The 15,887-nt window shown below is 38.5% G+C and overlaps 1 protein-coding gene across 3 annotated transcripts in view; it reads left to right on the forward strand.

Annotated features, from left to right (window-relative positions):
- Window positions 1-15,887, forward strand: part of USP25 (ubiquitin specific peptidase 25) — a 76,931-nt gene that overhangs the window by 33,095 nt on the left and 27,949 nt on the right. For all 3 annotated transcript variants that reach the window (XM_048492967.1, XM_048492968.1, XM_048492970.1), the window contains exons 8-16: window positions 628-704; window positions 1,807-1,880; window positions 5,574-5,722; window positions 9,405-9,532; window positions 10,714-10,809; window positions 11,190-11,351; window positions 13,160-13,365; window positions 13,880-13,950; window positions 15,494-15,722. In XM_048492967.1, coding sequence (XP_048348924.1) covers window positions 628-704; window positions 1,807-1,880; window positions 5,574-5,722; window positions 9,405-9,532; window positions 10,714-10,809; window positions 11,190-11,351; window positions 13,160-13,365; window positions 13,880-13,950; window positions 15,494-15,722 — 1,192 coding nt within the window. The remainder of the gene's footprint in view (window positions 1-627; window positions 705-1,806; window positions 1,881-5,573; window positions 5,723-9,404; window positions 9,533-10,713; window positions 10,810-11,189; window positions 11,352-13,159; window positions 13,366-13,879; window positions 13,951-15,493; window positions 15,723-15,887) is intronic.

Below are 15,887 nucleotides of genomic sequence, written 5' to 3' on the forward strand. Positions count from 1 at the left end.
CTGGGAGGGCTACTAAGGGCTCACAGAGCAGCAGTACCAAGATGCCGTTTTCCATGGCCAGGAGGAAATCAAATGTTGACCACCAATCGGTGCTCCCCCATTGGTGGAGGGTTTGTTGGCGTGTCATTCTCTGGTATCTGTGTTTTCCATGACAACTAGGGAGATTTTTTTAAAAAAAGGCAATAGAATGACAATGAGTGTCCAAAGGTCATGTATTTTTATGAATGGTTGTTTGATTGAGTCCCCTGTACTCCCCAATAGTTGATTGCTGTCAGTATTTCATTTACAGTATCAGTTGTTAGCGAGGACAGTAATGAGGTGGCTCACTCACTGTCTCCATGGCAGGCAAAGCTTATTATAGCTGCAGGTGTCTCTAAACAGGAAGAGTTGGTTTACTGCCAACTTAGCATAACTGTGTTCAAAAACTAACTTATATTTGAATATTTCAACAGTTAATTCATTTGTTTTTGTAATTAGTTTCAGACTTGTATGTTAAAATCTTGCATTCTTTAATAATGCTGTATTTTAAAAAATACTATACCAATGTCTGACATTAAGTAAATCTTTTGGTCAGTCACATAGGTATATATTTGAATTTGACTTTTGTTACTACTGTTCTTTCAACAGCAAGATGTCAGTGAATTCACCCATAAATTGTTAGATTGGCTAGAAGATGCTTTCCAAATAAAAGCTGAGGAGGAACAGTAAGTTACCAATTTTACCATGCAATAAAAACAGTCCAGGAAATCTGATGTTGTCACTGTTCAATGCAAAGACACTGAGATGTAATATAGTTGTAGATGTAATGTATCAGTGATGAAATGAAGTAAATATTTGTAAATTTGACCTCAGGAATGAAGAAATTACCTGGGCAGTTGACATGATCACTCCCAGATGCCCTCTCTCAAATGTTAGAGCCCAAGTAATCCCTTGGTTTTCTGGGCAGCTGCAGGCGGTGAAAAGCAAGGGAGTGAGTAGAACAACAGTGTAAGAGTCAAGGCAAATCCAATAAGACACACTCCTTAAAGTGAAAGCAGCAAAGAAACAATGCTTTTCCACCACTATTGCTTCTGCACGGTGAACCTGTTCCAAGTGATCAGAGGGCTGTTGGGAGGAGGATGGCTGCTCATTTTCTCACTGTGACTGTTTTGGTCAGCACTTCGCGAACAAAAGTTTTTGCACCTGTTTTGGCCTGAACTCTAAGTTAGCAGTGACAAGTTCAGATGGTACAAGGTGCTGACTTGTCCAATTATTTGGGATACTGTTCAGTTTATTTAGTCTGATCCTTAGAGGTTAAAGGCCTACCACCTGCTTGTATATAACACTTGTCCTTCCTGGTTGCTTAAATCGTTACAAGCTGGGATTGGGAGACACCAGTCTGCATTGGTTCCAGTCCTACATGGAGGGTAGCATCCAGAAGGTTGTGCTGGGGCAGTGCTGCTTATCTCCTTGGCATTTGGTCTATGGGATCGCACAAGGTTCCATCTTGTCCCATATTCTCTTTAACATCTGCATAAAATGTTGGGTGAAGTCATCTGGAGATTTGGGCTGGGCTTTAACCAATATGCAGATATCAATGAGCTGTACCTCACACTTCCAGCTAATGCCAGGGAGGCTGAAGGAATTTAACGTAAGATTCTCCTGAGGGCTTTTAGAATTTGCTCGAAGAAAAGCACATGATCAGCAGAGTTTGAGCTAATTTCAGTGCAACATTTAAGAGCAAAGATATTGAGGATTATTTTAAGATAATTTTTGGCATTTCAATCCTTTGGGTCTTTCAGTTTTATATATTTATTATATGTTTAGGGATGGAGAGAAACCAAAGAACCCGATGGTGGAACTATTTTATGGGCGGTTTCTAGCAGTTGGCGTTCTTGAAGGTATTGTTCCTGAATGGTAACACTCTTGTCTATAATCAACATTTTATTGATAAACCAAAATGTATACAGGTGTAGTTTATACAAGCAACTTTTTTGGGTGGTGGTGGTCCTGAACTGAACAATTTAAGAGCACTTTCTAAATATTCGAGGCATGCAAGTTCAGAAATTGCATTGGGTTGTATCTTATGATTTTGCTCTACCAGATTTTTATTCAATAGAGATGTCAGGTTGGCTGATTTGTGGGGGATGGTATTTCTGTCTGCTGTGCTTTTCCTGTGTGAAACTATGTTCCTTCTACTCTCAGCCTCTGCTTATCTCTTCTCACTCCTAGTGAAGGCCAAACAGCCTAACGGTTTGGTTCTTAGTCAGTGGCGTAACTAGGCAAACTAGAGCCCTGGGCAAAACCTGAGTTTGATGCCCCCCCAGGTGCGTGCCCAATGCAACGCGCATCCCCCCTGTAGCTACACCCAGTGGCGTATCTAGGCAAACTGGAGTTTGGCGCCCCCCATGGGCAGCCACCCTCCCCCACTGTGACCAAGCAATGATTTTTTACACCAGGTTGTTTCAAAGTCACCATCACATTATAGAACATGCCCCAACTCACAAATCTGAGCACAGCAATAAGCCATGCCACACAACAGAAATAATTTTTGAAAACATTTTCAAAATGCTTTCAAAATGTTTTATTACTGCTATGAAAACATTTTATGGTGTTGTATCCAGTACCCCCAATTGGGGGAAACAGCATCACTTTCAATGTTTCAAAGGAGAATCTGGGCTCCCTAGTTTAAACAAGTGATGCTGGAATCCACCCCCAAACAGCATCATTTTCAATGGGGTTTAAACTAGGGAGCCCAGATTCTGCTTTTAAATTCTTCTTAAAGGGAGAATCTGGGGTTCCCAGTTTAAACAACATTGGAAGTGATGCTATTTTGGGGTTGATTCTCCCCCACCCTGAAACAGCATCACTTGCAATGTATAAACTGGGGATCTCAGATTCTCCCTTTAAATCCATGTCAAAGGCGGGGGGATTTAAAAGGAAAATCTGGGGAAATTTGGGAGGTGCCTGCTGGCAGGGGTGCAATTGTTAAGCTAGCAGCACCAAACTTTCAGGGTATCTTTAGGAGACTCCCCTAATGATACCACCCAGGTTTGGTGAAGTTTGGTTCAGGGGGTCCAAAGTTATGGACCCTAAAAGTGTAGCCCCCATCTTCTGTTAGCTCCCATTGGAAACAATGGATGATGGGGCACCCCCTTTGGGAGTCCATAGCTTTGGACCCCCTGGACCAAACTTCACAAAATCTGGGTGGTATCAGTAAAAGATTCTCCTGATGATACCTCCCAGGTTTGGTGAAGTTTGGTTCAGGGGGTCCAAAGTTATCGACCCTCAAAGGTGTAGCCTCATCTCCTATTAGCTCCCATTGGAAACAATGGAAGATGGGGCACCCCCTTTGGGAGTCCATAACTTTGGATCCCATGAACCAAACCTCACCAAACCTGGGTAGTATCATCAGGAGAGTCTCCCAAACAATCCCTGAAATTTTGGTGCTGCTTGCCTAAAAACTGCGCCCCATGCAGGCCAGAAATGGAAAAACACTGAAAATACAAAAAATCCCACAAACAAACCTGCGCCCCCCACAGGGCTGCGCCCAGGGCAACTGCCCACTTTGCCCAATAGGAGGAATGCCTCTGTTCTTAGTAATGCCGCTGGGAATCTGGATAGGGGGCGGGGAGGGAGTACTGTCTGAATTTATGATCCAGGCGTTCTGGCTGAACAAGCCAGTAACGTCTTGGACCGTGTTCAGGATTCATCTGACCTACAATAAAGAAATAATTGTTCAACACAACTGTTTCAATTGTTTGGTTCATGGTGGTTCTGGCAAGAGAAAAACTTCATCCAATAGAGAATGACTTTTTCCCATAGAGAAAGACTCTTTGTTGAAGGTAATCTTTCTCAGTTGGAGAAAGTGGGAGCTATAGGATCCAACTGGGAGCTATAGGATCCAAATTAGTGGTAGAGAGTTATTGGATCCAGCCTACTGTTTTGTCAGAGCACACTGTTTATTCTAAAGTAAAATATCTTACCATATCTTAAAGTACCTTGTATCATTTCCAAATAAATTATATAAAATATTGTACTATTATTACAGGGATTATAGGTTTGTGGCATGAATGCACTATAGTGCCTGCCACGTGTTTTTAGAAAGAAGGTGGGGCCAGATGGTCCTTTTGCCCAGCATGGCTTCTGAATGACTGTGCAGACTTTTTAAAACATTGCTTTGGCAGCCTTTACCAACACAACACTGTGTGATTGAGAGTAAGATGTGTGTATGCAATAAAATATTTTAAAACAATATCTTCATTTAAAAGGCATTCTATTAAACAGACCTTCAATTTGATATGTTGAAGAGTTACCATTAGAGTTGCGTGTAATATCACTCCATAATGTTTTGTGGTTATCTCTACCTTTCCTGGTGGCCATTTAGTGGTTATATCCAACCCCTGAGCCAGAATGCCAAAGGCTTTGCTTCCCTGGCGTAAGTCTAATGAAGGACTGTTCAGCAGCAGGGTTTTTGGTTTTTTTGGCTTCCTGAACTGCCAAAAAGCCCTCTGGAGGCGGCAGGATGGCACTATAGCTGTGCTTTTCCTTGCTGCCCCAAGACTCTGAATTGGGCTGCCTGACTAAAAGAGAAAATATATTAATATTTATAGATACTGGCATGCACTCAGACCTTTACTAGCTACTCCAGCAGCAGGTCACCCAAATTTCCAACTTTCCTTGTTGCTTTTTTACATCCTTTACACATAAGATGCTAGTAATCATGAGGTTTACATGTGCATGTGGTTTACATGTGACTTATGTGAACTTTGATTCCTAACGTTTAACTTTGAGAAAAAAAAATTTGTAACAATATCTTTTAAAACAAATATTTAAGCTTTAAGTATTGAAGTAATTTTCCAAATATTGCTATTGTTACAGGATTCCTTTCTATTGCTAAGCTTAGTTATTGTTTTCTCTACACCTTAGAAAAGATTGCTGTTGATACAGCTTCCAAAATTTACTTGGCTTTGCTTAGTAAGTCTACTGAAAGGGATGATATGTAGAAGTTTATTTGTCTTTTTATCCTCACAGCAATGTTGTGGTTTTTTTAAAATACCATCATCAGTGTAAATATGAATCCCACAAACTAAATAGCAGATCTACTAAAGTGATCTGAAAGCAAGATGATGGAAAACAAGATTAACAGTAAAATGTGTTTGAAGAAGACAGAAACAATTACAGTTGTAAACATACATTCTTATGCTGTTACTTGGATCCCGATTAGTGTTTACAACTAGGTTTGTGCATCCAGGGAACTCTGGGTTTAGGTGTTTTGAGCAGTAATCCCATTATGTTTTGAATATTGTATCGTGGGGGACTCTATGTAGTTAAAAGAAAAAGTTAATTCCAGAGATGTGTAAGCACTTGGGTATGTCTAATATAGAAATCTGGATCTTAGCTAATATTAGTTCAGAACCATCAACTTGTTCACTGTAGCTTTTTGATCCACCATTGATCAAGTAAATTTAGCTAATCTGTTCCATATTTTAATATGGTTTAGAAACGGCTACATAATCAAATATAGGTTTATAGTTCACACATGATCCTAGATGTTTGCTGTTGCAATGTTAATACCTCCCTCTTCTGATAAGGGAAGAAATTTGAAAATACGGAGATGTTTGGCCAATACCCACTTCAGGTTAATGGCTTCAAAGATCTGCATGAGTGCCTAGAAGCTGCTATGATTGAAGGGGAGATTGAATCCTTACATTCAGAAAATTCTGGGAAGTCTGGCCAGGAGGTGAGTGGAATTCTTCAACTACTGGAATCAACTAACCATTTCCATGAAGCTGACTAAATTTAAAATATAAATGGCACATATACAAAATATTTTTATGGATCACTTATTTTGCCTCAGGAATACACAATATTTTAATGGGCCTCTTCTTATTGTTGCCACCCTCACCTCTTCTATAGAGGTACAATTAGGCAGTACTTCCTGTCAACTTAGTAGGTGATCACATTTATTTGACTGAAATACAGTGTTGGCTTTGACAGCTTAACAATTTTCTTAACAAGAAAAAAAACCAATTTTTCCAAATGTTAGCTCTCAAGTAAATGGATTCTAATCATAGCAGTACTAATTTTGATCACTTCTATTCCCCTCTTAATTCACAAAATGTAGCGCGCCCCCCCCCTTCCTATTTTTGGACACTTAAGTAGAGCTGTGAGATTCTTGTGGTAGCCAGCTGAAACTTTATGAATAAAGGCATAATGGTGTCATTTTGGGCTACATATCTGCTTTTTTATACATAGTATAATAGTTTCCTTTTTTGCTTATTTATATTATTTATAATCCACCTTTCTTATTGAGACAATGGATTGCACAGTGTAAGTTAATGTCTTCAGTAGAATAGGACATCCAACAGGATTAGGATGCAGAAATTAAAACCAAATAAAAATCTGAAGTAAATATGAAATGTGATATCATAAATAATCTATAAAATACATAATAGTTTACTGCATACAGAAAGATCGCAAGTACTATACAAAGTACTATAAACCACAGTATCTTTCTGTTCATTAAAATACTATTCCTGAATTCCATTATAATGAATTCCATTATGATACCTGTGTAAAAATGTCCTGAATTATTCAGTTTTCTACAGTTTGTGAAGTGCCCAGGACAGTGGGAGCCTTCCTGAGTTCTTCAGGCAGGGCCATTTCATAAATTGTGGGCCAAAACAGAGAGTGCACATGAGCAGACAACTGTGGGTCTTGCCCATTTGCAGAAGAGTGAAGCAGTCATGGTGGAGCACAGGTGAGAGACATCTCACTGGTGGGAGGCACCCAGACCATGGAGGGCTTTATATGGGATAGCCAATACCTTGAATTGAACCAAGTCATCAGCAGGCATCAAATGGAGTAAAGTGGTTCAATATTCACACTTCAACAGCCTCAAAATTCTATACCAACTGTAGTCTCCAAATTGATTTACTATCTCTGGTTTTTACTGAATTCTACATATTTAATGCAGGCTGCTCAACAAGGAATGTATTATTAATTAATATTGTTAATTTACTGTTGCTAAGTGGAACACTCCAGTTCTCTAAAAGTCATTTTTATCTCATATGACGAGAATAGATCTGAACATGTGTTATTAGCAAATTAATGATGTTGAGACATTGGCTTGGATCCAGCAAAGTTTTAACAGAAACATGAAGGGACTTAATGAGGTTTTTTCATGCAAGATTTTTTATAACACCTACCGTTTTCCTCCTATATATTACAGTGACCAGAAACTAGTTGCACAAGCACTCATGTAAACAGAAACACAATTGGGGATACGATAAGTTTTACTTTGTGCAAGTGGCTACCATTGTCTTCTTGTTGCATTTCTGCTTGTGCAAGAAGTCCTGCACAAGAGATGATTTTGTGCTGGATCCAACCCAGGGTTTTTCAGTGGCAAAATTGTGGGTAAAAATATATGCTTTCTAGTAATATACGGATCATATCTGCATTTCAGTTTTCATTGAGTCAGTTTATATGTTAATGTTTTACAAATACACACATTTTCAACATCGCAATATCTATCACTTCCAAAACTTTTTAATTGCAATTGTCAGATGCCTTTGATACAATAAAACCAAAATGTGGTACTATAAAATGACGTCAAGAAGTATTTTCACTTTTAATAACAAAACTGAAACAGCTTTGGGACATTTTCCCCACTCAAATATTATATTCTGCTACTGAGAGAAGATTCACAACTCAGCAATTTCCCTAATGGAATAGGAACTAGTTTCTTGGGTATGTGTAGAATTTCCAAAATTACTGGGCATTCTTTGTAGATAATGTCATTATTTTTTTGTCCTGATCTTCTCTAAGGTTCTAGGATAACATCTTTGCCAAAGAGTGCAATTACCCAATGCTATTACTGAATCCAAAGTTCAGCCTAGTGAGTTGGAATAAAGAGAGCAGATCTGTTCATTTTCTAGAAAATAAGACACTGCAAAATTGAGATTGTTTACATCTGACACATTTTGATTATTATATACCAAGGTCAGTAATTTGGATTAAATATGCGAATAAAGCAAAGAAAAAATGTGGAATGCTTTTCCAAATTTCAATGTAGAAACATTTTAATCAACTTTATTTTCATTTTTGAACAAAAGCTAACTTCACTACATCTCCATTGACAGGATCATTAGTTGGTAAATAACTCAAAGGGAGTAAGTAGATGTAGAATACATTGCTATGAAATTATCAGCACATACAAGACACATCTGATTGAAAATAAGGAATAAATTTTGAATTAATATTAATGAACATAATGTTGATGTAAAATAAGTTGTAAAAATACAGTGGCTCAGCAAACAAGCTGACACAAACAGCAGACCTTTTTAGAGGAGAGCCTAAGTACAGATATGGCTGTATCAGGAGGTGATTTAAAGATCATACAACATGCCAGTTGCACAAGGCTTAATGTAACCAAACTTGTGTAGCTTCAAATTCTCAAGATCTGCATGAGTACTATGACAATTTTGTTCAACGTTTTAAGAATAACTTCTTGTCAGTTACTGAGAACTGGACAACTTTCTGAAATTGGTTGTGGTGGCTTTTCCGGGCTGTGTGGCTGTGGTCTGGTAGATCTTGTTCCTAACGTTTCGCCTGCATCTGTGGCTGGCGTCTTCAGAGGTGTATCACAGAGAAATAGGGAAACTGATGAAAAAGCATAACCTACAAACCATCTTCAAACATACCAGGAAAATACAGCAGATGCTACACTCAGCAAAGGACAAGAGAGACCCCCTCACTTCTGCAGGAGTCTATCGCATACCCTGCAACTGTGAAAAGGTCTACATAGGAACCACAAAATGCAGCATTCAGATTCGTATTAAGGAGCATGAAAGACATCGGCTTATCATCCTGAAAAATCTGAACAAAACTGGACCAACATTTTATTTGAGAACACTGAAATTCTGGACAATTCAGAAGACAATTCAGACTGCCAAGGGAGGCCATTGAAATTCACAAACACCAAGACAACTTCAACAAGAAAAAAGAGACTCTGAAAATTAACAAAGCTTGGCTCCCAGTACTTAAAAAATGGACTGATAACCCCACCCACAATACAGTGCACTCAACCACACCTTTGCATAGCAAGTTCCACCCAAACACTTACTCATTGATTCCCCACCAGGGACATGGACAATATACCCCATTGAATTTTCCCTTCTCACTAGACACAGCATGAAACAGACTTTTCTCTGTGATACACCTCAAGATGCCAGCCACAGATGCAGGTGAACGTTAGGAACAAGATCTACCAGGCTACGGCCACACAGCCCAGAAAACCCACTACAACCAGTTGAATCCGGCCATGAAAGCCTTCAACAATAACTTTCTAAAATGTTTGTTTTTCAATCATGAAAATAGATTTGTGGGTAAAAAGAAATTATTGCCTTTCTGTTTTTTCTTAGCACTGGTTTACTGAGCTTCCTCCAGTCCTAACATTTGAGCTTTCAAGATTCGAATTCAATCAAGCTTTGGGAAGGCCAGAGAAAATACACAACAAGTTAGAATTCCCTCCAATTTTATATCTGGACAGGTATACGTTATGTAACTTATGTCTGGTTAAGATCAACTGTTCAGTCCCTAAATCAAGTGTCCAATATGTTGAAGTTTAGTTTTGAAACTCAAAGGTAGGCATTTCACATTAACAGTGCACAGTAAAAATCTTGTAATAAAACCAATACATGTAGACTTAGCCAACTGAAAACAAAGCAGAGCAGTATCAGGCTACATTAGGGGCTATTTGTTGTTTCAAGTCAGATAATTCTCTTGTTTTAGAAATGCTTTTATACTTTTATACTCTTCTCAAAGCACTTCAAGACTTTCTCCTGGAAAGGATGTCTGTTAATTCGATAGGAGTTAATATAACCAGGGTTTTTAAAAACTATCATTTTATGAGTATTCCTCATGGGTCCAGGATAAACAAAACAACTTTGGCTAATACACTTTATGTAACTTAGGCTTGTTTGTGCATAAATGTGAATTAGATCAACAACATAATTATTAAAATGCATATCTAGAATTGGTTCAGTAGAAATTATTGTATTGCCTCATTCTCCTGAGTGAAATATAACTTTTTTCCAGAATGTTATATAGATGTTTTCCACCATCTGTTTTATTTTTGATGATACTGATAGTAGTACTCTTATTTTTTGGCATCAGCCAATAGTGCATGCCTGCCTTTGGCACTGAAAGTTTAAAGTGGTGTTCATGAAGATCTTTTAGTACAAGCAATGAGTGGTGCTAAGGCAGAGGGGAAAGGAATAGAAATATGATGCTATCAGCAGGCATAGCACTTCAGCCACCACCCCTCTTGAGTGTCCTAAATTAATCCCCTTGGTGATATTTTTCTCTCTAAAATGTATTAGTAACTGAATACCTGGGATGGGATGAATATCGGATTTAAAAATCTGTTTATTTACTTCCATCATTAGCTGAATGAACTATATACCAACTAACTTGTACCTAGAATCAATAAATCCTAAAGCAGTTATAGGAGTATTTATCCATAAATGTTCTATAAAGTGTACATAGTATGGGACAACAGAAAATATTTTTTCATGTTGTATCCAAAGACTTTCATAGGTTTTTCTCTCTTATCAGAAAGTTAAAAATGTTTGTACTATTTAGGCAGAAAATATATCTGAATCTTCAATATTAATTTAGATGATGTGTAGAAGAACTAAAGAATTAGTTCTTCACATTTTGTTTTGACAGATACATGCACAAAAACAGAGAAATAACACGAATAAAGCGGGATGAAATCAAGAGACTTAAAGAATACCTCACAGTATTGCAGCAGAGACTAGAAAGGTAGTATGTATTTTTTTTCTGAAAATAAACACAAGTCATGAGAAATTTTATTTACATAATTACACAATATATTTGCCACGCATGTACACACACATATAAGGAAAGAAGGAAAACGTGTGAATCCTCCAAAGATGGTTAAGACGCTGTTTAAATGAATCATAGGAACATGAAAGCTATTCCTTAAAACACCATTCTAGATGAAAAAGTCTTCATGGTTTGTTGAACCAAATTGCTAGAATAGCAAATGCAGAGTGAGCTTTACTGTTTGGAACTGACAAGATTAGAACTGTTCCAACAGTATAATTGATTCATTTATTTTCTAAATGTGTTTTTAAAATTCATTTTTTAAAATAGTAAAGGTGTTTTATATTTTTTTGCAGATATTTAAGCTATGGCTCTGGTCCTAAACGGTTTCCCTTGGTAGATGTCCTACAGTATGCGTTGGAGTTTGCATCAAGTAAGCCGGTCTGCACATCTCCTATTGAGGATCTTAATTCTAGTGCTCTCTCTAGCGGTGCTTTGTCAGCACAGACAATAGCAAGGTAAAGATGCAGCCTATGTATCCAGTGTTTCTTGCTGTAATTATCTGGACTTAGGAAGAGAATATTTTCTGATCATTTTTAAAAAAACCTATTCAGTCTTGGGGTTGGAGGGCTTTTTTTTGCCATCAAGGCACAACTGACTTATAGCAACCCTTAGGCCGTTTCCGCACGGCTACGCTGCAGGGGTGCGTCGGCATAAACGACGCCAACGCACCCCCCCCCCCGGGACCGTTCTCATGGACGGCCCCGGTAGGGATGGGGAAGACGGCACAGCTCTGGAGTCGCAGGGCGTGGGGTTGTGTCCCCTGGCCTGTGCGATGCGCCAGAAGGCCGGAGGGGATGGTAAGGCATTCGGGAAAGGGGGGGGGATGACGCCTTCCAGCCACTGCCATTCACACGGCAATGGTTGGAAGATGCTGCTTCCGAAAAACCTTGCTCAGAGAGTGAGGTTCGAAAGCAGCGTCTTCATGCCACTGGGAGGGAGCGAGGGCGGCGCTGCTGCAATGCAGCTACGCCTCCCATGCGAACAGATCCCTAGGAATGACGTTTTTGCCCGTGCGGAAAGGGCCTTAGTGAGGTTTTCAGGTCAAGAGACGTTCAGAGGTAGTTTGCCATTGTCTGCCTCTGCATCACAACCCTGGTATTCCTTAGAGGTCTCCAATCCAAATACTTGCAAGGATCAACCCTTCTTAGCTTCTGAGACCTGATGTAATCAGGCAATCTGTGTGGGGTGGAGGGGTACTATGCACAAATTTAACTCTACTGCTGTGATGTCTACAGAAGCTCACTACAAATATAATTTTATATGGATGGTGTATGTACTATTTTTAAATTTGTCTTTTTCTTTCTTAAATGCGAACTTTAAAAAATACAGGTATACTTACAGAATATAGAGTTCATGAGAAAAAACGGGGGGAGAGGAGGAATTATACAGTTGATTAGATATGGCATTTTATACTCAGACTCTCATAAGGTCTCATACGCAGATCCTCCCGTATGAAATTGGAGAAGACAGTATAATAGATACATAATGCAGGAAGGTATTCATCATTAAGTTGTGTTTGGCTGTTGGTAGATCATTTTAAATAACTAAATGCCAAATTGTGTGGTGTATAGGGGTGTACACCATCATGATAGTCATCATCATCATATTTTTGGGTTTGGATTTTAAAAACCTGGAAATGTTCAAAAAAGTCAAACAAAAAAAAAGCTGAGAAAACTCCCATACTGGTATGGATGTTTAATTTTTTACCGCTTTTTCAAAAACAAAATTCAGGTCTTTTTAAACCTGATCTTTGTGATACTTGGAACCCACTTTTGAATCTTGAATGTTACGTAGCTACTTGCTTTTAAAAAATCTCTGTGTTGTTAAGCTGAGTTGCATATGTTTTATTGGGTTAAGTCCTAAGCCCTCTTTGCATGAACAAAGGACACCTCCACCTACACAAACTAGGGGCTGTCCTATGGAACCTTTTCTCCTCATCTACAGCTCCTCATCTGGTATGGTTCCCAAGGGGAGACAAGGGTTTGAAGCAGGAAAGGAGAAGCGAGAAATCTGTTATGGCATAAAATCCATTGCAGCTTCTTGTAAGTAAGGGGAGAGGTGGCCTATGAATGTACTAAAGAAATAAGAAAGCCTCACTAATTAGAAAATTTTAGAAAAATAGAAAGCAAACCTAGGGTTGAGAAGCTGAAATTTTTGCATAACTGTGAAATCTGTGTGAAATCAGATCAAATAAGATAGCAGTATTAAGAACAGGTTTAGTTTGCTTAATTTTAAATATGTCTTCATTTTTTTACAAATGTAGCACAACAGAACAACAGGGGCCTTCTGCAGATACACAAAGCACATCTCCTGCTCAACGATCCGTAATACACAAGCCATTCACACAGTCTCGGATTCCACCAGATCTACCAATGCATCCAGCACCAAGACACATAACAGAAGAAGAACTTTCAGTTCTAGAAGGCTGTTTACACCGTTGGAGGACAGAAGTCGAAACTGATACTAGAGGTACTGCAAAGCACATTTTATTTAATTGGACAAGATCTGCCATGCTTGGAAAAGGGTTGTCTGCATCATATAGACTTTGGAAAAGTCTTGCTAGAGCCATCTTACTCTAAGGGTAGGCTGTAAGTGGAAAAGGTGAATTTTTACTGTTTAACAAGTGCAGCCAATATTTGTGGGGTCTGGCTGAGATGATTTCAGTAATTTGCTACTTTTTTAGCCTATCAGTCATCGACAAGATAGCAGTTTGTCACTTTAAACTGAAAGATGAAAATTTTCAACTCGCTAATTTCTGTGCTCCACCTATATGTAGCTGCTATTCTGAACTATTGGAAGAGAAGGAAATAGATGAATGATTTTATGAGCTGGTGCTAAATGTATGTATTCTTTTTATGGAAGTTGCATGTTAGAAGGTGGTAGTCACATGTCAGCATTTAAATTGTTGTGAAGGTAGACGTGAAAATTTGAATAGTACATGATGTTTGTTATAGAAAATTATTTTGTTTTCTTGTCACCAAAGATTTGCAAGAAAGCATATCTCGAATTCAGCGGACAATTGAATTAATGTACTCTGACAAATCAATGGTACAGGTAGGTACTGTTCTCAGATATATGAATTAATTAGTGATCCATTTTATTGTTGCAATTAGCACATATTGACAATTCATGGTTAGTCAGTTTTGGAGTATCTTCAGTTCATGCTGCCTTTGCATACAATGCGGTAATTAAGGATTTTTCCCCTTGTAGGAATGCATTATGAGTTGGTTGCATATCAGCTACAAAGCGTGATGTTATTTCCTACCCATACATCTGAATTCAGATTGGAATCCTTGTTTGCAGAGAATCTAACCAATTATAGTTTGTGACTTGGATATAATTTGCAAATGATGGTTAGGAATGAAAGTAGGCATCTTCTGTTATGAAGCCACGTACAGAAAGAAAAGGGAAGAAATCGCTCCAGAATGGCATCACCCTCAGCCTTTCCGTTTTAACCCAAGCTGGGAAGTAGAGGAAAACCTGGAGTTCCAGGTCTCCCCACCCCACACTGGATCAGCCCTCAGAGACAGATTACCTGGTTTACAGGAAATCCAGGCCCTTCCCTCAAGAGTCTTTGTGTTCTACCCCAGGTACAAGTGACCCTTCCAACCACATGGCTGGGAGCCTATCTTCGGTTATCAAACCCTTCACATATGGAAAAGGAAGTATTTGCGTGGTCTGTCATTATATAGTTTGAAGAAGACTTAAAATATATTTAGCAGTACTTAATTTTGCAAGCTGTTCTATCAATTTTTGCATACTTTTATACACAAACAAGTGCCACGTTTACACTTTGCTCAACTTTGTTCATAGCAGATGAATTATGCAGGTGTGATTCCTGTTGTTTTCTTCAGCAGTTACCATTGAAGATTCTAACACAGCACAGGACGCACAAGGCTGAAACTTGTATCTTTGCTCTTAAATTTGCTATTTTGCTCTTACTTTTATATTTGCCAGCTTCAGAAGTGCCGTTTACACTTTTGTTTGACATAGCTTCCCAAAGCTATCTGTCTGTCTGTCTGTCTGTCTGTCTATCCTATCGTTTCCTTTTATATGAACTTGTATTCTGTTGTCAAGAATTTAGTCATAGTTTCCAGTTCCTTTCATGTAGTACAGTTTTCATTTTCCCCCCTTTTCCACTGATTACGTTGCTTATCAGTGGGCATCGTAGCAGAATTCAGCCTCCACAAAATGTACGTCTGCTTCTGTGCATTTGCCCACACACATTTCAGTAGTTTTTAAAGGTTAGGTTTTAATTAAATCATAACTTTGTAATGGGCTTACTGGAACAACTTACCAGCTAGAATACATTTATCCTACCATTTGCAGAATTAAACTTAAATTGAAATTATGATTGCCTGAATATGTAAACATCTGGTCCTAAGTTCTGAAGGTAATGAAAATACCTTTTAATCTTGCACCTTTTATTGACCAGTTAAAGCAAGGAAGATGGTCCTTAAGGTACTGGTTGGAAGCAGCATTATTGTGAAATTTTCAATCTGCCTCAATAAGCCTTTTTTCCTATCTCTGTTATACCCTGTCCTTCGTTAATTATGACCGCTTACTCATCTTTATCCTTTCGTTTGAATTGGTCTAGGTCCCTTATCGGTTACATGCTGTATTAGTTCATGAAGGTCAGGCAAATGCTGGGCACTACTGGGCATATATCTATGATCGTTGCCAAAGGAGATGGATGAAGTATAATGATATTTCTGTGACTAAGTCAACGTGGGAAGAGCTAGAGCGAGACTCATTTGGTGGTTACCGGAATGCAAGTGCTTATTGTTTAATGTATGTCAATGATAAGGAACCATTTTTAATACAAGGTAATACTTTGCTGATTTGTGCTGTTGCTATGTCCTTATGATTAACCTTGTTAAGGAAGTTGAATATCTAAATAATTTTTTTTCCCTATAAGATCCACAAGGCATGACTACTGTGCAGTTTAGGTTTAATTGAATTGTTATTTTTCTGGGTGCATTTTATCTTTC

Source organism: Sphaerodactylus townsendi, linkage group LG04 (genome assembly GCF_021028975.2).
Source record: "Sphaerodactylus townsendi isolate TG3544 linkage group LG04, MPM_Stown_v2.3, whole genome shotgun sequence".
Classification (NCBI taxonomy): Eukaryota; Metazoa; Chordata; class Lepidosauria; order Squamata; family Sphaerodactylidae; genus Sphaerodactylus; species Sphaerodactylus townsendi.